The 26,916-nt window shown below is 42.8% G+C and overlaps 1 protein-coding gene across 3 annotated transcripts in view; it reads right to left on the bottom strand.

The window, feature by feature from the left end:
* Window positions 1-8,272: 8,272 nt before the first annotated feature.
* XPO7 (exportin 7) overlaps window positions 8,273-26,916 on the bottom strand; it is an 89,753-nt gene continuing 71,109 nt past the window's right edge. For all 3 annotated transcript variants that reach the window (XM_045997045.1, XM_045997044.1, XM_045997043.1), the window contains 15 exons: window positions 26,069-26,204; window positions 25,163-25,236; window positions 23,927-24,007; window positions 22,932-22,995; window positions 22,452-22,560; window positions 21,405-21,511; window positions 18,999-19,087; window positions 18,160-18,267; window positions 15,683-15,765; window positions 15,256-15,470; window positions 14,684-14,822; window positions 12,733-12,893; window positions 11,679-11,777; window positions 10,877-11,004; window positions 8,273-9,868 (listed from right to left, as the gene is read on the bottom strand). In XM_045997045.1, coding sequence (XP_045853001.1) covers window positions 9,775-9,868; window positions 10,877-11,004; window positions 11,679-11,777; window positions 12,733-12,893; window positions 14,684-14,822; window positions 15,256-15,470; window positions 15,683-15,765; window positions 18,160-18,267; window positions 18,999-19,087; window positions 21,405-21,511; window positions 22,452-22,560; window positions 22,932-22,995; window positions 23,927-24,007; window positions 25,163-25,236; window positions 26,069-26,204 — 1,687 coding nt within the window. In that variant the 3' untranslated portion in view covers window positions 8,273-9,774. The remainder of the gene's footprint in view (window positions 9,869-10,876; window positions 11,005-11,678; window positions 11,778-12,732; window positions 12,894-14,683; window positions 14,823-15,255; window positions 15,471-15,682; window positions 15,766-18,159; window positions 18,268-18,998; window positions 19,088-21,404; window positions 21,512-22,451; window positions 22,561-22,931; window positions 22,996-23,926; window positions 24,008-25,162; window positions 25,237-26,068; window positions 26,205-26,916) is intronic.

Below are 26,916 nucleotides of genomic sequence, written 5' to 3' on the forward strand. Positions count from 1 at the left end.
TGAGAAATAATTTATGTACACGAATGCACTCGTTTAAAGTGTATAATTTGGGGTGCCTGGCTGGCTCAATCAGTGGAGCAAGTGATTCTTGACCTCGGGGTTGTAGTTTCAAGCCCCACATTGGGTGTAGAGCTTATATTTATAAAAATAAAACCTTTAAAAAGTGCATAATTAAAATTTGACAAAGGTATATAGCTGGGTAGCCACCACCACAGTCCAGTTATAATTTCCATCACTCTCCCAAATTTTCTTGTTTCTCTTTGCAGCCAATATCCTCACCCTAACGTCTAACTGGCATTAGGCAGACACCTATTCTGACACTGTGGATCATTACTGACTGTTCTAGAATTTCAGGTAAGTAGAATCCTACAGGGTCTTTTTGTCTGCCCTCTTTTGTTGAACAAAATGTGTCTGAGACTTATTTATCCTTACCATTACTTCTATCAGTTTGTTTCTGTTTATTGTTGAATAGTATTCCACAATTTGAGAAACAGGTTTTTTAAAAAAGATTTTATTCATTTATACGAGAGAGAGAGAGAGAGAAATGAGAATGTCAGAGGGAGAAGCAGATTCCCAGTGGAGCTGGGAGCCCGATGTGGGACTCGAACCTGAGATTCTGGGATCATGACCTGAGCTGAAGGCAGTTGCCTAACCAACTGAGCCACCCAGGCATCCATATACCCCCAATTTATATACCCAGTCACCTGTTGGTCAGTTTTATGCATCAACTTGACTAAACTATCATACCCATTTATTCAAACACTAGTGAAGATGTGGCTGTGAAGGCATTCTGTAGAGGTGATTAACACCAATAATCAGTTGCCTTTATATAAAGATTACTCAGTAATGTGGGTGGGCTTGATCCAATCAGTTTAAAGGCCTTAGGAGCAGAACCGGGGTTTCCCTGACAACGTTCTGCCTGTGGACTGCAGCTTCAGCTCCTGCCAGAGACCTTCCTGTTTGCTTTTCTTGATGATCTGTTCTGTGGGTTTAGCCGCCTTACTGCATGAGCCAATTCCTTGTGATATGTCCCTGACTGATACACACTTTGATGGATATTTGGGTAGTTTTCAGTTTTACATGTATGTTATGAATAAAAATGTCATGAACATTAGAGAGGAACTCTTTGCATGGACATATATTTTAGTTTCTCTTTCTTTAAAAAAAATTATTTATTTATTTATCTGACAGAGAGAGTCACAGCGAGACAGGGAACACAAGCCGGGGGAATGGGAGAGGGAGAAGCAGGCTTCCCGCTTAGTGGGGAACCCGACGTGGGCTTGATGTCAGGACCCCAGGATCATAATCTGAACTGAAGTTTAAAGCTTAATGACTGAGCCACCAAGGCATCCCTGTTTTAGTTTTAGTTTTAGTTTTTCTTTGACAAATACTTAGGAGTAGAATTGCTGGATCATTTTGTAAACATATATTAAACTTTAATTTATGTGAAACTGTAAAATTATTTTCAAAATTCCTGTGCCATTTTGCATTTCTACCGGCAATGTATGAAAATTCCAATTGCCATACATCTTCATCAGCACTTGGCATTGTAAGTCTTCTTAATTTTGGCCATTCTGTGGATATGTATGTGTGTGTGTGTGTGTGTGTGTGTATACACACACACGAGATGTCACCATATATATATATATATATATATATATATACACATATATACACACATATATATATGGTGAATATATATATATGGTGACATCTCTTGTGTTTATTTTTATTTAACAAGTTATGTTGAGCATCTTTTGAAGTTTACTGGTCATTTGTGTGTCTTCTTTTGCAAAATACCTTTTTAAATACTTTGTCCATTTTAAAATTGGGCTGTTTTCGATTATTCTGACTGAATTGTAGGGATTCTTTATACATTTTGGATACCATGTATATGCATTACAGATCTTTTAATCTTGCCCATGGCTTATCTTTTCATTTTTTAAAATGGCATCTTTTGAAGACCATTTTAAAATTTGATGCAGTCCAATAAACTTTTTTCCTTTTATGGTGCATGGCTTTGGTATTTGAAGAAATCTTTGTTTAACCCAAGGTGAAAGTTTTCTCCTAAGTCTTCTTCTAAAGTCTTATAGTTTGAACTTTTACATCTGTGATCCACTTGAAGTTTAGGTAAGCGTTGAGGTTCATTTCTTTTTTTCTCTCAAGTGGATCCTCAGTTACTCCAGCACCATTTTTGGAAAAGACTACCCTTTCTCTATTGAAATGCCTTGACACTCTGGTTGAGAATCAGTTAAGCATGCACATGTTGGTCTATTTCTGGACTTTTTTCTGTCCCATAGACCTGTCTGACCTAGTGCCAACACTACAGTATGGATTCCTGTAGCATTATGGTGTATCTTGAAATCAGATAGGTGAGCTCTCCAACTCTGCTCTTCTATTTCAGAAACGCTATCCTAGATTTTTTGTATTTTCAAATAAATTTTAGAATCAGCTTGCCAGTTTTTAAAAAAAAAAACTTTCTGGGATTTTTACTGGGATTTTGTTGAATGCATAGTTCAGTTTAGGGAGAAATGACATCACAATTTTGAGTCCTCTAAACCATGAACATGTTATGATCTTTGTTTAGATTTAAAGATTGTGCTCCGCAATGTTTTATAGATTTTAGTGTACAAGTTTGGCACATATCTTGTTAAATTTATTCCTATGTATTTCATGTTTTTTTGGATGCTAGAACAAATATTATATATTTTGAAATTTCATCTTCTAATAGCTCATTTTTAGTATATAGAAATGGTGGTTTTTTAATACTGAGCTTGTATTTTGTGACTTGGTAAATTCACTTATTAGTTCTAGTAGCTGAGCCCCAAATTGTGACATCTTTGAAGTTTCACTTCTTTCTTTTTGATGGGTGCACCATTAATTAATTGCCTATGTGCTCTGATTAGGACCTCAAATATGTTAAATTGAGGTGGTAAAGGAGGTGCCCTTTCTTTGTTCTTGACTTTAGGGGTAATATCCAGTCTTTACCATTAAATTCTGTTGGTGGTAGGCTTTTCGTAGATGCCTTTTAATAGGTAAAGAATGTTTCCTTCTATTCCCAATTTGCTGAGAATTTTCATGTGTATTGAATCTTGTCATGTGCTTTTTCTTTATTTACTGAGACGATCAGCTTTTTCTCTTTCATTTTGTTTATTCTGCTAATTGCATTTATTCCTTGCATTCCTAGGATCAATCCCACTTGGTCATGACGTATTATCCTTTTCATATATCCCTGGATTTAATTTGTTTGTATTTTAAGATGTTTTGCGTTTATGAGGTATATTAGTCTAAAGGCTTTTTTTTTCTTTTAATGTCTTTGTCTGGTTTTGCTATCAGCGAGATGTCTGTTCTATAAAATGGAAAGTGTTCCCCCTTGTTTTCTGATGTTTCGTCCAAGAGCAGGGAAGTATCCTTGGATCAGAGTTCCATTCAGGCTCGCCAAGGACTCTGCACTCATCCATACTGGTTCATGCTTCCTCCGTCTTTACTCAGCTGCTGCCCCATTCTAGAACCTGGGATCCTATCAGAGTCCTCCATCCTTTCCTCTTCACATGCAACAGTCTGTTGATTCCAAGCTCCGCCCATAACTCCCCAGTGTTTCTCAACTCTCACCCAACAGTCCTCGTCTTGATTTAAATCCTCATTACCCACTAGCTGGTGGGTTCAACCAAGACTGGTCACTAGTCCGCTCTGAAAGTTGAGGCTTTCAGGACCAGACCCCAACCTCTTGTGCCCCACCCCCCAACCAGACACGTAGAGCTACACTTCTCCCTCCGGTCGTGTTCTTTTAGCAACGTCTAGAAAGGTACAAGGTCTCATGCTTCGCGTTTTGGCACTACCTGAGTGTTCTTCCTGCCTTCTTCCGAATGCCTCGTCCTGCTAGGGCTAGGCTTGGAGGACGGGGCGAGACCCTCTCTCCGCACTCCGAGAGTATACGGAGTCGCCAACGATCTTCCTTTTCAGCCCGTTTGCCCACTCCACTGAGTCCTTCCTAGCCAAGGACCAAGTGCTTGAACAGTGCCTTTGTGATTACCACCGCAGATACTAGGTGAGGCCACGGCACGCGTGAGCTCGAACCCCCACCGGGCACACGGCTGGGTGGGAGTCCAGGGGCCGCAGTAACCCAACTCCTTCTCTGTAAGAACGATCCCTCCCGCCCAGATAGAGAAGACCGTTAGGACACGACTGCGCTTGCGCAGGGCGGCGGAGGCGGGACGAACGAGGGCGCCGAGGCAACGCGCCGGGAGAGAGCGCCTTTGTGCGCAGACGCGACGGGGACGGAAGGAACGCGCGGAACCCCTTCCGGGGTGCGGCGGTTTGTTGGGGCAGAAATGGGGGCAGGCGGGCGGGAACGCTTCACCTTTTCCCTTGCGAGGTCTGGGAGGTGTTGTCAGCAGCTTCTGCTCTCTTCCTTTCAGTAGAGGCTTGTAGAAACAATTGAGTCTAGCTCGCCCACACCAGGCAGCCGGGGGCCTGTCGGCTGGGGCCCCACCCAGATTAGTCCAACTTCTTAAGCTCCACGGTTCCCTTACCGTCTGGTCCCCGCTCGAGGAGCACATTTTGGTTGCTGAGGCGGGGAGAGTGAGGATTAGGAATATTTCAAATAAACCTGAGTAGGCTATAAGACTTGGGACACGGACAATAGGGAGCAACTTCAGAGAGGGAATGGGGTTCTGCTTCGGGTCATGGAAAGGTTAGGTGGGCAAAGGACATGGAAATTCAGCCTGAGAAGAGACGGTTGTGCAGACGGGGAAAAGGCGCGAGGTAGGATGTGGAGGCAGAGACGGTAGTGGTAGTTGTCTAGTTGCACGGTCGGGCTCTGTTGCAGCGTTTGTAGCCTGGTTGGCAAAGTCCGTAACTTGATTGGTTTGCGGCACCTGTCCCAGACTGCCTGGTGTTAAAAGGGTGGGGCATGGGCTTTCTGATAAATAGCAACTGTAATGGTCTGCTATACTCTTCACAAGTATTCTCATTGATTTTCCAGTGAATTAGTTCAGCTTCTAGAGTTTGCTTAATTTTCATAGCACAGTGTAATCAGTCTTTAAGAGGTGAAAGCTTGGATTTTCTGACTTCGAGAATATTGCTCTTAAATTCGCCCACCCCTTTACTGTATCAGATTCTGCATAGTGGCCCCTCTGAGCGTCACATAAGGACAATTAGTTTTTCCCCCTGAGTTTGGTTGTCCTCCAAACCTTGAATCCGGACATGCATGGACGTAACCCATTACCCAGTAGCAGAGGCTAGGAAATTGCCTTCTTGTCACTTTTCATTCCTTTGTAACTGGTAATAGGGTGGTTTGGCTCATTGGGTGATGCTGTATGCTTAAATCTGTTATAAAGTCTGTCTTCATCATTATCAAACAGTTAAAATTGTGTACAGTGCTTCTGTAAATATGTTACAAGGTACTGTTCACTATGTTTTGGAGTCAGTTTGTACTGTTGAGGGATCTTACACCAAAGAATGTTTTTGAGTTTCCTTCTCTGTTGCTGACCATCAAAAAAGTATTTGTCCTGAAGTGGATTCTAAGTATTTGATGAAGGAACAGACAACAGTAGCCAGGAGGCTGCCCTGAGAACCATAAGGGTTTTACCGGGAAGGGGGATAACGTTCCAAGTTTGATCCCATCCTCCATTCTGCTCATCTGATGTCCCATTGTCTGGCAGCTAATTTATTTAGTTGACCCACTGCTCTTGAAATACACCAAAGTGGCTGACCAGTGAATCCCAGTGTATCTAAAAAACGCAAGACAGGTGTAATGGACCCCAGAGACAAGTTACAGAGGCAAGAATTCTAAGACATTACCTAGCACTTACTTGGCAGTTGTACTATGGTTGGTATGTACATTTTTATCCTTTCAAGTTTATTTTTTGAAATATCTAAAGTAGGACTTTAAAAGCTATAATCATTTACATTTTTCAAGGCCTTACTGTCAGACATATGGCTTTTGCAGGTTCCCTGTAATCATCTTTGCTTTCCTTTTTTGCTCTGGCACTTTGGGAGCATTAGAAAGCAACTTAGGTGTGTTTGTAGATCTAGCCAAAAATTGTAGATGAGGGAAGTGCTGGCTGGTGGCAAACAGGATACAGAGAGGTACTTTGGCTCTCTGCACTCAATTCCTGTTACCTCATGACCATGAGTATTTTTGGAAAGTGGTCTGTGTCTGCAAGTGGTTGAAATTTTCTAAGGTGCTAGAACATTTTTCTACTTGGGAGGAAAAAATCCCCACAAATTCTTAAGAATAAGTTCATGTTTGAAGAATATAAAACTCTTATTTCTTAGTAGGTTGTGACTTGTCATTAGAAAATTAACAACTGGGTGAAAGTCATTATGTCTTAAAATCTAAAAATATAAAAATTTGACTCAGGGCCAATTTTTTCTTCCTCTGCCTGATTTATACTTTAGTGGGGATGAACTCTTATTTGGGCAGAGTCAACAACAACAAAAAAACCAGAACTGAAACAAAAAACAAAAACCAAAACCCAACCCCCAAAAGAACCCTGTACATGCATAATACAACTTAGTAATCTGCCACAAAGACTTCAGGTGTTTTGTCTACATAAGACAGTCTGTGTCAGGGAACACTGTCTAAAGACAACTTGATTAGCACAGTACCCAGGACAGCCTAGAAACTAACTCTTGTTTTAACTGAATAAAACATGACTTCTTGGGGGAAACAAATGTTTAAAGATAACTAGCTTTTAAAGGATGGATCATGTTAAACTGCTGATAAACTGACCAGAAAAAAAGTTTTCCTAAAAAAAAAAAAAAAGTTTTCCTACTTGGCTGTTTTTTGGGTGCCCCCTCTTCTGTCCAAAAAGGAACAGCTACGTTGTTTAAAAAGTCTGATGTGGTTATGGAAGATTTTAACTATTGTGGTTTGTCATGATGGGACTGCACACAGGGCTGCTCCAAGGAGGCACCATCTATGGTGAATTTCTTGCCTCTGAACTTGTTTTTGTGGAAGGGAAAGGAGTGGCCTGGGGTTTTGCTGATCAAGCAGCATCTCAAGATAGTTGGGGGGTGGGGAGGTTCTTCAAGTAGCTGTGAGAAAGTTGTTTTTTTTGTTGTTCTTGTTGTTTTTTAATCTTATTTACTACAGAATTACAATTTCAGGTCACTGGGGCATGTGACTGGAGTGCTTTGCATATTAATGAAGCCTGACACTTTGTATTTCTCTTAGGCTCAGAGGCAGACTTAGCCAAGATGAATCAATTCTATTTGCCTTCTGGCCAAGAGAATACAAATTTTTGCCTTCAAAATAACTTAGGACCAAGAGAGTCCCCACAATGAAACAGTGAACAAAGGTGGTAGGATATCTAGATAAGGTGAGCAAGACTGGCATCTAGGGGCTCCTCGGTAGTTCAGTCAGTTGAGTATTGATTCTTGGTTTTGGCTCAGGCTGTGATCTCCTATGCACGCAAGCAGGGAGTCTGCTGGAAGGTTCTCTCCCTCTGCCCCTCCCCCTACTTGCACACACACTCTAAGGTGAATAAATCTTTTTTTTTTTTTTAAATAGCACTCTAGAGCCTGTGACTCATTGGATATAAATCCACATCAAGGTACAGTTACAATGTTCCTGGCAATTAAGTTCTCTTCTGTCTAGATAATACACAGTATGGGGATGAGAAATAGTCTTCATTAACTGTAGTTTTCTTCATTTGATAATTCTGGCCCATGAGGCCCGCAAAAGTATATGGAAAAAACTTATCCTTGAACTTGTCAGGGTCTAGTGAATGAAGCCAAGCCCACATAAGAGGAGTGGAGGTCAGAAAATTAACAAAGGGGTACCTGGGTGGCTCAGTCAGTTGAGCATCAGACTTGACTCTGGTTCAGTTCATTATCTCGGGGTCCTGAGATCAAGCCCCATGTTGTACTCCCCACTGCTTATCTCCCTCTCCTTCTGCCCCTCCCTCTGCTCACCTGTGTGCACTCTCTTAAACAAATCTTAAAAAAAAAAAAAAAATTAACACAAAACTGGGCTTTCTGGAATTATTACTTCTCTGCTGGCTGCCATGTTATTACCTAGAAGAGACAGCATGGCTTCACCTTTTAAGCTGAGGACAGTGGCATTGTACCTGTATCTGTCTCAATTAGAACAATCGTATTTTTAAAAGAAATCAAGTCAGACTTAGTTGAATTAGAAACTAATTTTGCAAGGGTGAGAGGCACCTGTCATCCACTGGCTCTTACAAATGCATGTTTCAAACATCTTTGTGTGTTTAGAGTGAGACATGTCCCTACAGACACACTAGACTTGATCGCTGAAGCCAGGTCAGTAGAAACCATTGAAGTTTATTGGCGGTCACAATGCTTACACTGTATGCAGCAAACACCCTTACAAGTCTATCCGCAACCTGATCACGCAAGAAAGGATTCACCACACAGTCGCCAGAGGAGAAGGAAAAAAAAATTAACAGGCTTGTTTTGGGGGGCAGAGGAGAGAAATAAAGATAAAACCTAATTGATGAGTGTCCCATGGGCAAGAGCTGAACTAGAGATGCGTACAACTAGCAGCAGCAATTGTGGAAAAAGTACAAGGCAAATAGCTTTCTCCATTAATTTTCTTTTGTAGGTTAATTTTTTTAAATATTCAAAACATTTATTATGGTTTTCATTTTATAAAAATGTATATTTTTAAGGGGGCAGGAGATTGTTAAATACTTCATGCTAGGCAGACCTTGTTATTAAGAACCCCTCCACTGCAGGAACTCCCTCCAGTTCATACATTCACGAGTGCAGGGTACGTATATAAATATCCACGCGCACACATCCACACACACTGCCTCAAGGGCTGGGGAAGACTCAAAAGTTATCGGCCACGCAGCTAGGCCTCTGGTGGACTCCTCCAAATCGCTCACCAGGAGAGCAACGGGCTCAATTCCTTTTCTCTGGTCTCTACCTTTACAGAGACTGAGAACCCTAAATCACAGAGTTACATCCGACTTGTAAAAGCAAGAGGCATCTGTCTGAGGATGAGGATAAGCAAAATGGGAGAAAGGATGAAGCTAAGAACACCAAACACTTTTAGCTGTCACTGCGAGAGGCCACGGGACCTAGGGCAGCATCTATGGTCGAAGGGGAAGGATGGTGCTCCACATGGCTTAGAGTTCCTAATAACAAGGGTAATACAGTAACAGGAAGTGATAATTTGGGGGGCAAGGAAAGGGCAATAAGAAAAAATATACATTTGGAATTTTTACTTTTTTTTTTTTTTGCCTCTCTACACTGTGTCACTAAATATATCTCTGCACGTTCACACATCCTCGTCCAGTAAAGCTTCAGGCCACCAGAATACACATTTTTTTCCTCACTCGCATACACAATCCCTCACATCAGCATTGGTACACTAGACTCTGTAAAAATTTTTCAGTCACACTTTTTGTTTTTAAACTTGAGTCAATATAAACCTTGTTCAAAATGTTATGAAAAAATGTACATGTTTATACAAGGCAGGTTGTGGCAGGACACTGGGGGATTCCCCCCCCACCCCCTGGGGTGGCCCCAGGAGGAGGGGCTGGAGTCTCACACATTTGTGTCCCTATCTCCTCCCACCACCCTTCCCACCCAACCCCCCAGGAACCAGCAGCGCCCTGCCCCCTAGTGAGTGCACTCACACCCCTATTCCCTGGGGAAGTAGCCAGTTGACTTTGCCATTTTCCCCACACCCCTGGAAGAGGGAGCCAGGGTCAGCCAGGCCCTCTCCCTTGTAATTGTTTGCCCCTCTGGGCCAGACCAAAGGGGCGCTGCTCTGTACAGGTAGAGTCCAAGAAGGTGTCAGCTCATCATATCATTGCTATTCACGCCATAAGTGGAATTCTTCATCGAGTCGTTGACTTCTCGACGGAATGCCGACAGGTTCTGGGTGAACCTGCAGAGGGGATGCATGTAGGTTGGGGGAGGAGGATGGAGGGGAAAGGTCTTGGCCTAAAACATTTCTGGCAGAGAAGCAGCTACTGAGAGGCGGAACGTATGAATCTGTTTCTAAGGTCAGTAAACCTCAGTCTTCGGACCTTAAGGGAAAGCTGGACTAGTTCTCCAACCCTTTCAACGTGACGACCCTGTGGCAGACCTTGAGATCTGGTCAAATCTGAGGTTTTGAGGGCCACCATGGGCTCATGGCAAAACAAAAGGAATCTGATAGAGGTGGGAAGTAACCCTCCCAAAGTGAGGGCATGAAGAGAACGAGGCTGACTTAATGCTTAACGCTGGAGACCTGTGGTACAGTGCTGTGCTGTCCAATATGGTAGCCACTAGCCCCACAGGATCACTGAGCCCTTGAAATGTGCCCAGTGCAACCAAAGAACTGATGCATATTAGCTGTAAGTTCAAATTCAGTTCCCTGATTGTACCTTAATTAATTTTAAATTAAAATGCCATTTTCTAATTAATTAAATAAGACTTAAACATTGATTCAGAAAAGCCTGATATTCAGTTGACAACCAGACAACTTCTAAGTATGTCTGGTATACCTGAATATGGGAATCTACTTTGTCAACTGTACATTTTATGAAGTCTTAATACAAATCAAGTGTTTCAAATGAATATTTAGCATCTGACTTGAGACGCCCTGTTAAGTATACAATACATAGGATCTTGCAGACTTAGTACAATAAAAAGAATGTTAAAATTCTCAGTTTTAAAATATGGATTACATATTATCTGCATATGTTAAATACAGTATATTAAAATGAATTTTGTCTATTCCTTTTTACCCTTTTTAATGTGGCTACTAAGAGGTTCAAAGGTACGTACACAGCCTGCTTTTCTACTGGACAGCACTGCTTTAAGATGGTCTCTAGAAGAGTCTCAAGGAGTCTCCTCTGTTCGATGACTTGAGAAATTGCTTAGGACTTCTCGGCAGGGCCTCTACACTCACCTGTCTCTGTTTTTCGTAAGAAGATTTCGCTCGATCCCTTCCATCAGGTTTTCAAAACACAGATGCATAGCCTGCTGCTTCTCTGGCGGCTGGCTGTTCACGATACTGTTCCTTAGGTCAGAAAAATACTGTGGGGCAAGGAGTGAGACAGGGTAAGGAGAGGAGACAGGGATTAGACCTCCCTCATCTGCAGGGCTGAAGGGATGTTCTCCAAGACATGGAATTACCTACCCAAATGGGGTACCTTGTTTGTAACTATTTCCAAGACCATCTATGTTCATCTTACTTAAAAATCAGAGTTTTAAATTTGTAAACACTCTAAGGGTCATCTGATCCAGGGTCTATTTTTTTTTTTTCTTTTAAAGGATTTTAAGTAATTTTACACCCAATGTGGGGCTTGAATCCACAATCCTGAGATCAAGAGTCACATGCTCTATCAGCTGAGTCAGCCAGGTACCACTGATCCAGGTTCTTCTACAGGGATCTCTAGACTTCCTTATGTTTGTGGTGGAGCAGGAACTAGAATTTAGGTCATTGGTGGTCTGCTCTCCAGGTATACTCTCTCCTGGTAACACTTCCTCATCCTTTGTCTGAATTGCCACACATGCTGACTTCTAACAGTTCAGTGGTTATGTGCTGTTCAAAGCATTAACAGTACATGCTCAGAAAATGGGCTGTTTTCTCCTCTGTTTCACCATCATGGGGCATTCCTATAATGTTTCTCACAGTGCCCTGGAAAATGATAGCCAAACGTGTTTACCCCTGCTTCTGGCTCTGGGCACCACGAAGCTGGCTCTCTTACCTTTTCATTAAGTAGTATCAAGCCAAGTAGGGGCCGTGACATTGACCACTGGTTCCTACAGTCTTCAAAGATGATGATGTTCAGCACCGTTGACAGCATCTGGAAATGCAGAATCTGAGGCAGTGATCTAGTGTGTAGCTACCCGAGACAGACTTATAGATTCTAAACAGAAGAGTTCATTGGGTTGAAGGCCTCTTCTGTCTAGGGTAAACCAGGCAAATAGTTTATGCAGTTTTATTTTAATCTTCTATTACAACTTAAATTTTCTAAGGTATTTCCTGTCCTGTTCTTTAAATGGTTTGACAGTTCCTTTAACAACAGATCTTTCTAGTTCACCCTAATTTTTGTGGGGAACGGGATGGGTTAAACAGTGATCAGAGTAGGCAAAATCCCTTTACACTACAGCTCCCAGGTACTTGTCTCAGAGCAGACAGCTTTGTAACATTCTGGGAATGTGATGCGAATGTGAATTATTTCAGTGTTTCTTTAGAGAATAATGCAGACAAAGATGAGATTGGTTAAAATTAACTAGTAGCTAAAAGCTAAATAATTCCATCCATCCCATTTCCTTATCTATTTTTAATCTAGTATATTTTTGCAAATCTTACTTCTAGAAAGATGCCTCACACAAATAAAGCAATGGCAAACATATGGTTTGATCTCTGTGTGGTCAGTTATTTCCTTTTATCCTGTATTCCTGTTCCCATTCTGCAAATGGGAGTATAAGCTTTATAGCTGGAAACTGCTAACTCACGCTCCATTTACAGCAAAGGGTGAGCCTGGCCATTGTTGTAGAAGGAGGTCACATCCAAGGCTCAGCGGTTGGTGTGACACTTGGAAAAGCAATTCAGAACTTGTTTTTTTTTCCAGATTTTTAAAACATCTGATGATTACAGCAAACTCAAAATCCACTGCAATTTTAAGGCATGAACTTCGCTTCGGCAGCATGAGGCTGGTGAGATGGGACTCCCCATTTTGCTTGCCCTTTCCTCTCTCAAAGAGGTTCTTGCACTGCAGGACCCCCACACTGCCGCCTGATGCTCACATTCCTTACCTGCTGGATCATCTCTGGATGCTGCTGCATGATATGCAGAAAGCGGTCACTCTCCTGGTTCAGGGGTGTCGTCCTCTTCTTGGTGCTCCGTGACAGTTGCTTAAAGAGGTATGTCACGATGTGGTCTAGGCAAGAGCAGCAGCCTGTGCATACCATGGTGTCTGGAAGAAAGAGCACAGGGGTGGATTAGAGCAGGGGTATGGAGCTGCTGATGGTGACGTGGGCAGCTAAGGGACTGCCATTAGCTGAGCTCCAGTAGAGGCAGAGGAAGAAGAGGTGGAAGTATCCCGGTAGACAGGAAAATGTCCCCAACTCAGACAAGGCCTATGCTTGGTTGCTTTCTGTTGACTTCTCACCCTCATCATATAACAAAGTCCAATACTAAGTTTGAAAGTGAGCATGTGGTAATAGACAACATGCATTAATAATATTGACATTACTGACTCAATGTGGTGTATATGTATATCTTCTGCTTCATAAAAAATAATGAATAATTTACATACAGCAGATACTTCTGTGCCAGATATTATGCTAAGGACTTTATAGATATTATCTCTAATTTATCCTCTTGAGAACTCGGGGAGGTAGCTGTTCCATTTTAATAAACCAAAGTTTGGAAAGGTTATATAACTTGCCTCCAGATCACACTGCTCAAAACTGGACAAGGTGTGGTAAGAATCCAAAAGTCTGAGTTACTGGGGGAGGCCATTAAAGCCAGCTTCATACAGCCTCTTGACATTTCGAGTTTGTTAGAGGTACCGTATCCTTTATCTATGAAGCATTTTGCAGGGAACGTAGTGGGCCTGGCGGGGGTGGGGGAGCTGCAGACTCGTCTACACATTTTACAAAGGGGACACTGTAGCACAGCTTGCAGACAGAGCTCTGATGAGATGAGGCACAAGCCAGAGGACAAAGGGATGAATCCTTAAGAGTCAGCCCTTCTGTTTCTGTTTACACAGAGGTCCCTCAATTTTCAAGAAGCTATAAAACAGCCTTCCAGAGAGGGTCGGAGCCCTTGGCTGGACTGTCCCAGGTATGGGTCTGCACCCTGCTGGACGTCAATGCCAATCAAAGCAGGGGCACAGAGGTGTAACTCACCACAGCAGGCAATTCGAAAGTCATTCTGTGTGCACTTGCAATATATTGTGATTATTTTACAGTTGACTTAATCTTCCTATTTGTTTTGCTCAGCTTAATATAAAAAAATGTATTTTGTTCCCTGAATACATGCATACCTACTGAGACTGGTCGAAGGTAGCCTAGGACAAAAGGGTTGGCAGGAGCCAGGTGGAGGAGGAGGAAAAACCCATGCAGCTGCCTGCGGGAGTGCATTCCACAGCCTCCCTGTCCTCTGGTTAGCACATGAGGGCCCCTGCCTGGTCTTCGGATTTGCCCCGCCCACCTCCCTCTGGCTCTCCTGTACCAGTGGGTCCTCTGCACTGGTGTGTCGGGGTGTCTGGCTTTCCTTTCTGGACTCTGTCTTGCCTGCGGGTGCTAGTACTTGCTGTTCCTCCTGCTAGGAAGCCTCCCCAACAACCCCCTAACGCCTGTGCAGCTTTCTGGCCCATGGTTTTTCATCAGTGTTTTTGGCTAGCCTTGTTTTACCCCACTTGCTCAAAACCAGGAGCGTAGGTGTTCTTCCTGACAGCTTTCACAGCACTCCCTCCTCAGCCCCACTGTGGTGCGGAAGTAGGTAAGCGCAGTAAACAGGCACTTGTCGACCTGTCTGTTTCATCTACCAAATAAAAAGCTCCTAAAGGACAAGGGCTGTGGTTATTAATAATTACTGTATCCTTAGTGCCCAGCACATAGCTTGGTCCTCAGGATAGGGTCAATAAGTATTTCTGGATGAGAATATATCCATGAGTCATACAAACATACACTTTTGGATACAAGAGCAAAATCTTCCCTTTCTGTTAAGAGGTAAAAAGCAACCAATCCAGGTGCTCACCAAGTGCAGTAAGTCCTTCAGAAATGGAAGAGAGAATATACATGATGACGTGAGGTTCCAGGCTTGCAATAAAGTTCATGTGGTCCTGGGTCAGGACTTCCAGTAGTGAATAGTAAGACTGGCTGAGCTTGGGGTAGTCCTGTGGGAGAAGAGGACAAAAATCTGCTTAGGCACTGTGTACCTCAGTAGGCAGAGAGCAAGACTTTTTCTTTTTTTTTTTTTAAGATTTATTTATTTGAGAGAGAGAGCGTGAGAGGGATTTAGTACTTCTAAGAAATGAAAATAAGAGTGGGAGACAGAATCTCAAGCAGACTCCCAGCTGAGCACAGAGCCTGCTATGGGGCTTGATCTCATGACTCTGAGATCCGGGCACCCCAACAGGGAGCAAGATCTTAAATAAAACAGCTCCCTTCAGATGGGAAGACAAAAGAGCTAGTTAGAGTTAGCTTATAGTTCTCCAGAGAAACATTCAACCACAGTGTCAGACAAAACAACCAAAAGGCAAACCCCAAAACAAAAACACCTGAATATGATGAGGGGCTCAGACCTTGTCAACAAAGCTTAGTGCTTACCAAGAGGTCACTGTGGGGAATGGAGAGGAGCAGCTTGATGAAGGTCTGGAGAGCGTTGTCTAGGGCGTCATCTCCATAGAGACGGAAGACTCCAAAATTGACGTAGCTCCCACTGAGGGCTGCCTTCAGCATGGAGAAGCAGATGGAGATGCCCTTGAGCTTCAGTGCATAGACCTGATCCTTTGGGACCTCTCCTAGTGTCAGGATGCGATTGCCTGAGTGGACAGACATGTGACATATACATGTATAAAACCACATTATTACTGATAGTTTAGGTCATCAACTCAACCCTCCTACTGGGAGGCCCTCAGTGCCAGCTGGCCTTATAATACCGTCCTGGCTGGCGCCAGGGCTCGCCTACACTGCATACAGTATGGTGACTGAGCTGGAATTCCCTCCCGGGGTTATCCTCCTCTAAAGCACGTACCATACATTGTTATCATCTTGCTGGTTTCTCTGAAGAGTAAGATGCCATTGGGGGAAGAGACATCAAATTGTAGTCGCTGGGATCTGAGCAGAGAACACAGAGGCAGAGAAAGTGAGATGTATGCTACTGGAAGACTGCGGTACTCAGGCTCTCATCTGAGTACCCTGGCTGATTCTTTTTACACTAAGATGGCAGATTGCCTATCCTAATGCAGAATAATCAAGTCAAAGGTATTAGCCAGTGACAGAGCTTCTATCTTGAAGACTGACATGCTAGACTCAAGTTCTGCTTCTCAAACTGAAAACATTTAAAAGAAATGGAAGTGAGGCAGAATATGAAACTACTCTCTTAAAATTCTCCATTTTGATTAAAATAAAATAGGGCTTCTGCAACAGTCATTTTTTTTTTTTTTAAGATTTTATTTATTTGACAGACAGATCACAAGTAGACAGAGAGGCAGAGAGAGAGGGAAGCAGGATCCCTGCTGAGCAAAGAGCCTGATGCGGGGCTCAATCCCAGAACCCTGGGATCATGACCTGAGCCGAAGGCAGAGGCTTTAACCCACTGAGCCACCCAGGCGCCCCTGCAACAGTCATTTCTTAGAAGTACTCAATTACAGCCCTTTAGACTTTAACCTGCCTTTACCTTTATAGCTTCAGTGGCAACCAAGGGAGGGTACAAGCATTGTTACCCCTTGATAAGAAGGAAAGAGGCGAAGGGACTGGAGTTGCTACTAGAGAAAGTGGGCGAGGGAAGTGTTTTAAACAACTTGCGCTCTGGGTTCCTGACTGTCCCCTGAACCAGAGCCCCTCTTTGCTTTGTGCCACCTTTTAATGAACTGCTAGTTGGGACTGCTACTGACTGTAGTTGGTTAAAGTCTTGAACTCAGGAATCCTTCTTGACCCTTCTTTCCTTTCCTCCCCATGTTGGATCTCTCAAGGTCTAGCGCTACATAACATGCCCCGAATCTATCCAATTCCTCTATGTTGTTCTGCTTCCACTACTGCCCCTCTACAGTTCCCCTTCCTCACATGGTAGAGGGATATCTTTCAGTACTGTCAACAAGATCACTGTGATCCCGTGCTTCAAACTCTTCAGCAGCTTCCCGCTGGCATGAGAATGGGTGCGCCTTCCTCACTGCTGCTGTACTAAGTCACTACAGGGCTGGGCCTCCACCTGCCTTTGTCTCCTCCCCCGCTATGGCCTCCCTCATCCACCGTGCTCCAGCCAGTGCATTTTTCTGTCTCCAGTCCCAATGAGCTCATCCCGTCTGAGGGCTTTTGTAGCTGTTTTCAGCTGTAGGCTCCTCTGGTGCAGAGGGTGGTCTTTTGTAGTTGTTTTCACAGTTTAGAATGCTCTCTCCCCTTATTTTTGCAGGGCTATCAGAGTCTCTTTTGTCGTTCAGATCCCAGCTTAAATATCACCTTCTCTGAGAGGCTGCTTCTCTGACCCTTCTTACCTTCAATTCCTCTGTTTTATTAACTTTTTTCTTCACAGCACTTATCACTATTTGAAATGACTTTCCATGCTTGTTTTACTATTTGTTCTCCCAGAACGTAACATCTAAGAGGGGAGAGGTTTTGTCTGGCACAACAGCTAGGAAAGTGGCTGGCAGAGAGTAGAGGCTCTAGGCTCTTTGAGTATTACCTACCCCCTCACTAAAGTAGTTTTAAAAATTAATTCTCTCAGGGTGCCTGGGTGGCTCAGTGGGTTAAAGCCTCTGCCTTCAGCTCAGGTCATGATCTCAGGGTCCTGGGATCGAGTCCTGCATCGGGCTCTCTGCTCAGCAGGGAGCCTGGTTCCCTTCCTCTCTCTGCCTACTTGTGATCTCTATCAAATTAAAAAAAAAAAAAAATCTCTTAAAAAAATTTAATTCTCTCAGGAGTGCCATGAGGGGCAGATACATGGACCTGAAATTCTAGTGAAGTCAAGGGGGTAGATTTTTCTCTTCTTCCATCCCTAAATTCTTGGGCAAATTTAAGATTTGGTATTTTGGAAGTCTGCCTTACTTTCTTCTTAAGTAAATCATTACCCATCCAGCTGCACTTTGCCAAACAGACACCTTTCTTAAAAATGGATATCTTATACATCTGGCGTCACTCTCAATTGTCTTTTCTGAAATGTGAACTTTGAAATGTGGTGGACATGACACCATTACTAAATGTTAACTTGTATATGAACTTGTATATGTGGGCGGGGAAATTGGAATACAGGTTGCCAGATTCACCTCTCATAAAAATGGGTTATCTTAAGACTCTTTCCAAAGTGACTTATTTCCTGAAGCAGCTATGACTTTGTGTGGCGTTCTTCCAAACAAACAAAAACATATTAACTTTTAAAGACGTTTTTCAAATTCTGAAAGCAGTGAATCTTACTATCTTCTACAATCTGCCAAACACGAGATAAAAATCTCTTGTTCCAGAATTCTCTCAGATGAAAGGGCAGTCGTATCTTTTGAAAATCTTCATCCGGCTTACCTGTTATGAACTAATTCAGCCATCAGCTTGAGCACAGGAGTGGTACAGGCTGGATCATGGTACCATAGCTCAATTGCCCGCTGAAGAATTGGCATGTAGGACGGATATCTGTAAGTGAAAAGCTAAGGAAGAATTCTAAATCCAGAAAGGTACAGAACTGAAAGTAATCTCTCTGTGCTGGTTAAGCACAAACTGTCGAATGGAAGTCTCCACCTGCCCGTCTCCTGCTTGCTAATCTTGTAGTCTTTTTCACCCAAAGGTGCTTCAGTGACTGTGTGCTCCTGAAATTGTAATAAGCATCTAATAATGCACATAATGACTTGGTTCCGAAGAGCATAATGTGTCTCATATTGTTAATTTATCTTCTTTTCCCTTCTGTGACTTGATAGGAAATAAGCTATTTCTGTTATATAACTATTGGAGAAACAGAGGCACTCAGCTTTGAAAGGATTTGTTCAAGGTTATGAATTCAAGGTTAGACTTTCTCATTCCTAGGAAAGCTATCTTTTTTTTGGCAGATTGAAATATCTCTTTCTCCTGACTGTAGCAAACTTCATGTGCAGCAGTTCCATAGGTATTTATACCTGGGACCCAGAACAGAATGTGGGAAATGACCTCATCCGTTTGCCTGTCTGTCTGACCCAAGCAGGCAGCCCTCTGCCATTAAGCCACTGTGGAATGGCAGCTAACAAGACACAGGGCAGGTCTTTGGGGAAACCCTTCGCCTTCACTGCCTCCCTTATCCTCCCCCTCCCCTCCCTCTCCTGATGACTCCACCGCCCATCTGCACTCCAGTTAGGGCTTTCAGTGGCAGGCCTTCCTGGTCTGTATTAGGATACATCCACTCAAACAGCATCATGAAGCTGGTCTTGGCATTGAAGGCGAAAGCTATTCCTCTCAGGTCTCTTACGAGGCCAACCAGAGTTCGCTGTAGTAGAAGGCAAAAATATATTAAAATAGAAGAAAAACCAAACCTATAACCACTTGGTGTGGATTTCACAAATGTGTAATCAAATTCTTCTACCACTCAACAAATACTCCTTCCCAGATATTCTGAACTGATCTCTTCCATACTAGGATGCAATCTTTTTCACTTGAAAAATTAGTTTTGGAAGCTTGTTATGTACCAAAAAAGCAGTGATTCCTGGTCCATCACAGCAAAAACAGGTTGATAAAGTTTTAAGACACTAATATGATAATTCATTATGTAAAAAATGGAAAAGCAAAAAAGTTTGATTCAAGAAGAGTTAGAAAAAAAAGAAGAAATGGCCCAAACGTTTACATAAGAAGGGGGAAAAGGAATATATATCCTAAAGGTTGGTCCCACAACTAATTAAAAAGGCCCCAGTGCCACAGGAAATCAACTGCAGACCCTACTGGGAGGAGGACAAAGCCTACGGGTTACCCGCCCCTCTGGCTGGGGTCCCTGGAAATAAGACTGTCAATCCTGGAGCTGTAAAGGACACTTTTATAGAAGAGACTGCAGCCTAAGAGGTCAGATATCATGCCCAGCATCACAAGGCTAGGTGGCAAGAGGGCCAGGGTTAAGACTCATACCATCAAGACTCCAAATCCAATGCTCTTTCTCAGTAGAATTTTTACTTGTCCTATGGGCCCTGAACAGCAATAAAACTGCCTTGAAAAACTAATAGTCATCATTAGGCTCAAGGACATGGCACATATGGGTGTCCTGATTCACTGGTCAAAAATGATCGCACTTCTGCTAACATAACAGCCTGTTTTAAGCGAAGTTCTGTTCCTAAACTAATATATAAGCTGTTTTCAAGTCTAAGACATGGACACTCTAGAGACTTATTACATGAAGTGTAACAAAGACACGGATCATCCTTGTAGCTCATGGCCAAAACAGTTCTTTTCATAAATTTTACTTGCTTGTATGGAACTAAAGTGATGGGGAAAAGGGCGGCTATTCACTGCTCTCTCTCAGTTATCCCTGGAACCGGCTGGTACTCAAACTCAAGTTACCGCCGCACTCCACGCTAATAGCTCTGAATGGCACCTATCTCAAGACACTTGTATAAAGAGGAGAGAGAGCTAGACAAAGTAGTGTTGATCTCTGACTTCCCTGATGATTTGGAGACAGAAAACTGAGAGCCTTTCTAAAGATGAAAACAGAATTTTAGAATATTAGGTAAAGCCTGGCATTTTCGGGACCATAGTCCTGGCTATTTGGTGACTGTAATTCAGTCTTAGTTCATTATGAACACTGCAAGAAAGTCCTACAAATACTAATAGCCTAGTGTCTTCTGGTTTTGGTGCAGAGACCTATATAGATAAGGAGAACAGGTGTGTGTGAAGATGGGGAGAGCAAAATCAAGAAATAATCATTCTGAAAGCCAAAATCAATAACTAAAGGTAACTTTAAAATTCCATATATATGGAAATTCACAAAGCCTTCTAAATGACTCCTGTCATTTGAGAAGAGATCTTAATAGAAATTAAATAATACAAAGAACTGAATGATAATGAAAATGTTACATATAAAAACTGTAGACTCCAGAGGCTTGGAGCATAACAATGTTAACATACTTAATACTATCCAACCGTACAACTAAAAATGGTTAAGCTAGTAAATTTTACGTTATGTGTTTTTTTAACAATTGAAAAAAAACCCAACATCCAAAACTAACATGTGGAATGATAAACCTAGAGGCCTAGAGGGACCGTTATAGTTTTAAATGCTTACATTAGGAAAGAAGGAGGGCTGAAAAGAAGAACAATGGAGAAACCCCAAGAAAAAATTGAAATGGAAAATACAGATACAAGAGTTTAAACAAAGCAAAAAAAAAACAAAACAAAAAAAACCTATTATTTTTGCAAAGACTAATAAATACATTTCTGGCAGGACTGATCTAGAACAAAAGAAAGCACTAATATGCAGTATTAAAAATGAAAGGGGAACACAACACTGAAGATACAACAGAGATTAAAAAGGTAATAGGAAAACATAAAATAACTTTGTTAGAAATAATTTTACGTTATTACATTTGAAAATGTAGACAAAAAAATCTCAAGTGCTGCTTAAGAACACATTTTAGCATAAAAGACTTTATAAATCTACTGGTTCTTCTATCTCAAAATCCCAGGAGTCCAAGAGGTTAAATACAAAGTGAAATCAGTGGACAAGGTATGGATGAGCATTATTTTCTGCAGTGCTACCTAATCTAGTCTGTCAGGGGTTGCCAGAAAGCAGAAGCTGGTCAACCAGTGGGTGAAGGACTTACCTTTGCCTCCTGCTCGTTGAAACTGTTAGTGCTAAACATCTGGGCCACAGCCTCAAATGCTCCCGTGAGTGGTAGCATGAACTGCTCGTACTGATCTTCATCCTCTCCTGCAAGGGAAACAACTAGCCTGTGACTCCAGTATAAAAAATACAAAGCTGTGTATGCAAGGAAGATAACATAGTATGACAGGCGAGCAGACCCAAGGATAATTCAAGTAGGCCCCTTTACCATATACCCCACGGGTATTATTAGTAATTTCAGAATGAAATGTAAATAGATCATTTTTAATCTAGAAGAAGACAGAAATCATCCATTGCATGGATGTCCACATTGTTTTTCGACACCGAGCCACAATATCAGAGATTCAGATGTATATAAGATACTACATTTTTATCTACTTCTCCTTAAGTGAGAGCTAAAGTCAGCTAAGAAAGGACGAAGTCTGGTGTATGAGAACCTGATGAGACTCATACTTGAATCAGGTGCTTGTGGAGGCTCTCTTCACGCTTCGCTTTCCACCCATCTTCCATAAAGCAAGAAGGTTTTGTAATTATGTGGTAGAATGAAACTTAAATAGCTCAAAATGAGGATGACAGCACTAAGTCTCAGTCATTAGGTGACCCAAAACTGCTAGTATCAGAGCAGAGCTAGAAAGGTTCTTCAGGTCTGTGGGTTCACACGTGCTAGTGAAAGGAAGATTCTGTTGACGGTCTTAGGTGGGTTGTGCCTTCATTTGGGGTGGAGGGTTTACCTGGCCAACAAGATGCATTTAGGACTTTCAATTCTCCTAACTTTCAGAGAAGAAATATGAATAGGTTTTAAACCCACTGCACATCAGAGGAAACTTCTGGCACATACTGTTCTTCTCTCCCAGTTACAGGGACCATGATAGCGTGATGTGTTCTTGGTGAAACCAGACTTATTTCAGAGAGTTCTGTTACTGTTGAAACAACAGGAAAGACCTCCCCCACATCTAGTTTTCTGTGCTCAAGTAAGAATTGACACCGCACCAGACTACAGCCGAGCCTCTAGGGTTTACTGCAGTACCTAAATCCACCATGAGGAGGCGCCCAAGTGCTGTGTAGAACGTAGTCCGACACCGCATGTCTGTCAGATTGGACTGATTGTTAATGCCCAGAAACGAAAAGTGCTCGCTCTATTGAAAGAAAAGAAGACAAGTTAAAAAGATAAAACATGGGCACAGGCAAACCAGGAATTTCAGAGTTACTGAGCCTTTTCAAGCTAATGGCTATCTCGTCATTCTTAAGAGTATGAGTTGTCTACAACTAATTTATCTTTGCATGAACAGTAGTAAGCAGTGTCATTGTAACTCCGATCACCCCGCTCTCAGAGAGCCGCTCAGATGCCCGTTAAGTGTGATCTGGCGGTGTGAAGGGAGTCGGGGAGCAGTCTCTGGCTGGGGAGGCACTGTGGGCCTCAACTGAGAACATCTCCTGTGCATGGCTGCGGAGGAAGCGCATGTGGCTGGCAGGAGAGGAGAGCCAGGAAGAGGAGCGAAGCACTCACCGTGTGATTGTTCAGCATGAACTGTACCGCACTAAGCTTCACCAGTTTCCTTACACTGCTGTACGTGAAGACAAAGAGAGAAGGTCAAGGAAAGTGTGTGCAAATAAGGCATCTCTAATGCAGAATGCAGCTTTCTAAAATAAAGTAAGCAGTTTCTTTCCTGCCTTTGACTTCCATACCCAGACTCTCTTATTTTCCTTAAACACTTGAGTATGATACCTGCCAAATGGAAAAAAAGATGTGTTCTCTTCTAAGTGGTATTTAACTGATCAATGACAGAATACCCATACCAAACTCCCATCTGTAAGAAAAGAGATAAAACCCAGCAGTTTCCCCCACGAATCATGAATATCCTAGGGTAGCTTCTCTCACTGGGGCTTCTAACAGGGAATTAAGCCCTAAATCCCTGCCTCAAGACACCCACTGTGTGTGGTGAATAAAGTTCTGTCCTATGCATTTAAAATGGTACTAGCTATGTACAATCTTTGGGATGACTGAGAAAAAAGTCACTCATTTTTATAGGGTTTAGTCTCTTGCAGACCCCTGCTTGTGGAAGTCTTTCTCAGAGCAATTCAAACTTTATGGCACACTTGGTCCAAGTCAAGTCAAGAAGGAGTGCAGCCACTACTTTTACTGCAGAGCTTGTAATCAGGTGGCTTCTACCAAAAGGCTGACAGACAATCAAGATGGACTCTGCATCAGGGAGGATGCAAAAATATTGGCTACGGAGTGTATACTGATCTGTTGGGTGTTTCTGGATCTTAGAGATAACCAGGGAGAAATATGTAGAAACTGTCGTGGGGTGGCTCACATTTGGAGTCTGGAATTATCCCTGGATTCTGTATGGGTACTGCCTTTGGCTCCCAGGAGAATGGAGGATACCTGACCACACATAAAAACTAAATGAAAATGGAAAGAGCAGGAGGCCATGATTTTTAAGACTACGGCAAGCCACAGTTCCTGCTGTGCACAGAAGCCGGCTTAGAAAAGGATATCCAATGGAGAGGTCATTGAGAAGCTGTAGTGTCTTAGAAGTGATCGGTTCACAGCGGCCCCAGTACTTCAGGTTGGTGATGCTGGAGGACAAAAAGAAAAAAAAAAGCAGGAGATACTTTTGATTTGCCTGGTTTCCTTGAGGGCTGGGAGAAGAAGAAAATCATCCATCAAGAGTCACCACACATCTGCATCACCAATTCACAGACATCACAACCACAAAAAATGGGTATAAAATCTCCGTACTTACATTTGGTTGACTAGAAAAATTATCCTTCAGATAATCTTCACTACTTGGTTCCAAAGCTACACTGGCCCATACCCAGGCCCTTGGAATTCTGGGGCACTCCAGGGCTGATTTCTGCAGCAAGGGTAAGAGATTTCTGCGGCAGTGATAACATGCAGACGTATGCAATTCTGCACCTGCACCATCCACTGTCAGCTGCAGAATTCTAGTAGCCCTTGCTTCCGGGTTCTTGGCTGGCAGAGTCCTTTAGACCCCCTTTGTTTTGTGCATCTTAAATTATTAACCAGCTCATGGATATGAGTGTTTAGGATTGGGATGGCTGGAAGGGGGCAAAATGTCACTTTGCACACAGCCCTGGGTAAAATATTTGGCTCCTAGTGTGTGCTTTGAGATACTGAGCTCCTAAAAAGGGGAAAATATGAACAAAGGGGCATAACTTAAAAAAACAAAAACGAAAACAAAACAAATGCAAAAGGGCCAATTAGGAGCTCCAACTTTGAAGACAATTCAAATAGCACTCCATTTTGCAGATTCAAGACTCTCAAAGGGTGTGATGCCTCATGATAGGAAAAGCCTGTTTTAAAGTGAGGCTCTCCTCCTTGGGAGGGGGGCACCTAGTGGAAATCAGCACCAGAAAGTGAATGCCCACTCTGGGCATCCTTGGGTGACTGGGTGAGAGGCTGAGCACCAATCATGGGCGGGAGGGAGGTCCATTTTGCTAATGCCATGACAGGGTTTCACCGGTGATTCCAGAAGCTAGCGATGAGATTCCACATGAACAAAATTAAATCCTTGCCTGTACAAGCCTGGAATGCTCTGGGGCCGGGCCATATCTCTAAGCACAGCTTGTCACACACTCAAATGCACAATTTTCTGACGCAAACGATCAATGCTAGAATACCAAGGCACTGGCAGCATAATGCCAAGATCACATTTTACAGTTGCAACAGGATTGCAAGGGACTCTTGCTGATGGCAAGCCAAACACTTACATTTTTCCTATGAAGACGCTCAGGACCATGGTCTCATCATTCAAGCACAGAACTTCTGAGAGTCGGCGGTACAGCTGGTGTTGTGTTAAGGGAAGAGAAAGTAATCAGAAAATATGGATTAGAAAAATCACATTCCAACATTGTTTTTGTCCTTATTCAGGGGTAAGATGTGGGAAGAAAATGGACAAAAGTGTAGGGGAAGTCTTTGTTGAAGGGGGTAAACTAGTTTCTAAGTATTACTTGACACTAGAGAGATGCTGAGCTTATCTTTTTTTAAAAATTTATTTATTTATTTTTAGCGTAACAGTACTCATTTTTTTGCATCACACCCAGTGCTCCATGCAATACGTGCCCTCTCTATTACCCTCCACCTGGTTCCCCACCTCCCACCCCCGCCCCTTCGAAACCCTCAGGTTGTTTTTCAGAGACCATAGTCTCTCATGGTTCATCTCCCCTTCCAATTTCCCACAACTCCCTTCTCCTCTCCATCTCCCCATGTCCTCCATGTTCTTTGTTATGCTCCACAAATAAGTGAAACCATATGATACTTGACTCTCTCTGCTTGACTTATTTCGCTCGATGCTGAGCTTATCTTATCAGTACCCTTCACCCCGAGATGACAGACTGTCAAAACCTTCTGCTGTTCTGAACATCAATTCATGTACAGAGACTGAGAAATGCCAACATTGAGAGCACCAGATGTTTTGACCAGCCATCTGTTAAGCACATGGAACACTAGAGAAATGGACCCAATTCTTGGATGAACCTCTCAAAATTCTACAGATGAAGAAGAGACATCTGGACCATCCTGACACTATAATCTGTGTCTGAACTGCTATCACATGCTTCTTAGCCACTCTGCAAGCATAAGTGAGAACCAAGTAGAGCCAATTGAGCGCCTGTTACCTTAGAGGATTTTTGCACCTGGTCCCCAATGTAGATCTTACGAAACTGTTCAAAAAAGCTCAGCATGGCCAATTCTAGCTTCTCATTACCCGCTTGAGCCAGGCGAGAATCTGTCAGGTTCATCAGCTGGAGCACCCTAGAGGAAGAAGAGCAATGATTCTCTCAACAGCAGGATATCCTGATCACTCTAGAAAATCCAACCTACCCTCAAATAGGCCTCTGTGTCTCCTCTCCTTACCCATCCTATCTGGAAGGCATTCTCTGCAGGCTCAGTGATCTGCTGAGAGAACAGAATTCTCCATTTCTGCCCCACAGGAACCACAGCGGAAGAATGAATATGAGCGACTGGTTGGCTGTTTAAAAGTTCCAGTCCACCAAGACTAAAGACTGTGGCGGAACTAATAGTTGGCTTAAAAATAGTGGGAAAGCAAAACAAAACACTGGCACCGGGGTTATGACCTTCCTTGAAACTTTTGTGAGACTGTAAGTAAAGCAGTTTATTTCTGAGTCCCAGTTCCTCATCTATAAAATGACGGAGACTGGACTAAGCCCGTGGTTCTCAATCTTTTTTTCCCACAGAGCTATGAAGGGAATGGACACACGAAGGGCAATGTCCACAGGCAGGTAAAAGTTCCAGAGACCAAGAGCAGATATGCTACCCGTGACTTCATCCCTTTACCCCCTCCCCACACCTTTCCCCCGCAAAAGAAAGCATACTGGAATGCAAGTGTGTATACTGGATGAATAAGAATATTACTACAAGTTGAGTCACTTGTCATTCTGATGATGTGAGAACAGGTAAACTATTCTTGACATATAACGAGTGAATAAGACTCAGGCATGATGCT

This window comes from Meles meles, chromosome 2 (genome assembly GCF_922984935.1).
Source record: "Meles meles chromosome 2, mMelMel3.1 paternal haplotype, whole genome shotgun sequence".
NCBI lineage: Eukaryota > Metazoa > Chordata > Mammalia > Carnivora > Mustelidae > Meles > Meles meles.